This window comes from Halyomorpha halys, unplaced genomic scaffold (genome assembly GCF_000696795.3).
Source record: "Halyomorpha halys isolate HHAL.00 unplaced genomic scaffold, Hhal_1.1 Scaffold1312.1, whole genome shotgun sequence".
NCBI lineage: Eukaryota > Metazoa > Arthropoda > Insecta > Hemiptera > Pentatomidae > Halyomorpha > Halyomorpha halys.
In genome coordinates this window covers 206872-207606 of record NW_027111762.1, presented here as the reverse complement: position 1 = coordinate 207606, position 735 = coordinate 206872, and the positions used below count along the sequence as shown (strand labels likewise).

Below are 735 nucleotides of genomic sequence, written 5' to 3'. Positions count from 1 at the left end.
TTTATAAGGTTGATATAACAAGTATTTAAATTCCGTACATCTGATTTTTACTTTCACTTTCCTATATATGGAATTTATGGTAAGGGAAAGTTGCAATTATGAAAATTTGAGATTTTGATGGAAATACATGTTTTGAGGTAGGTCCCCTGAGTCCAAAAAACATATTCTTGCAAAATGGCCTTTGTGTGTGTGTGTGTGTGTGTTTCTGTTTGTGAACAGCCTATCTCAAAAACTAAAGTCATAAGAAACTGAGATAACATATTTAAGGCCAGAATGTGACTGTTAATTTGTTGCCATAATAGACCAACTAAAAGTACCACTTAATAGAATTGATTATTCACATCTTTTTTTTTTCACGAAAATTCTTCTTGTTTTTATCAGTATCAATGTTTGATTCATGATCTTGTACAGCCCAACCGTTACAACAATAATCATATAAATTACCATAAGCATTGTATTATGTTTTGTCTGATCCAGAGGTATAACAGCACCCTTTTCTGCCTTTCAGTTGAGCAGGAACAAAATATGTTTGTTAAATAAATAATAGTACTGCTAAGAAATGCTTATTAAAAGAAGTTTTAACTTCCTGTTAATGATTTTACTTATTTATATTTAAAAAATAATTTAATATTGGTAAATCAACTGTTTAGTTATGTAGGCAAATGTTAATTAATTTTAATTGTTTTTCTTTTTTAGATTGAAAGTTGATAAAGGTGATGTACTTATAGTTCCTGT

The 735-nt window shown here is 28.6% G+C and overlaps 1 protein-coding gene across 1 annotated transcript in view; it reads left to right on the top strand.

The window, feature by feature from the left end:
* Tmem131 (Transmembrane protein 131) overlaps positions 1-735 on the top strand; it is a gene marked incomplete at its 5' end in the record, with an annotated part of 83144 nt that overhangs the window by 9503 nt on the left and 72906 nt on the right. Inside the window, 1 exon segment of the mRNA XM_067049771.1 lies at positions 697-735. Coding sequence (XP_066905872.1) covers positions 697-735 — 39 coding nt within the window.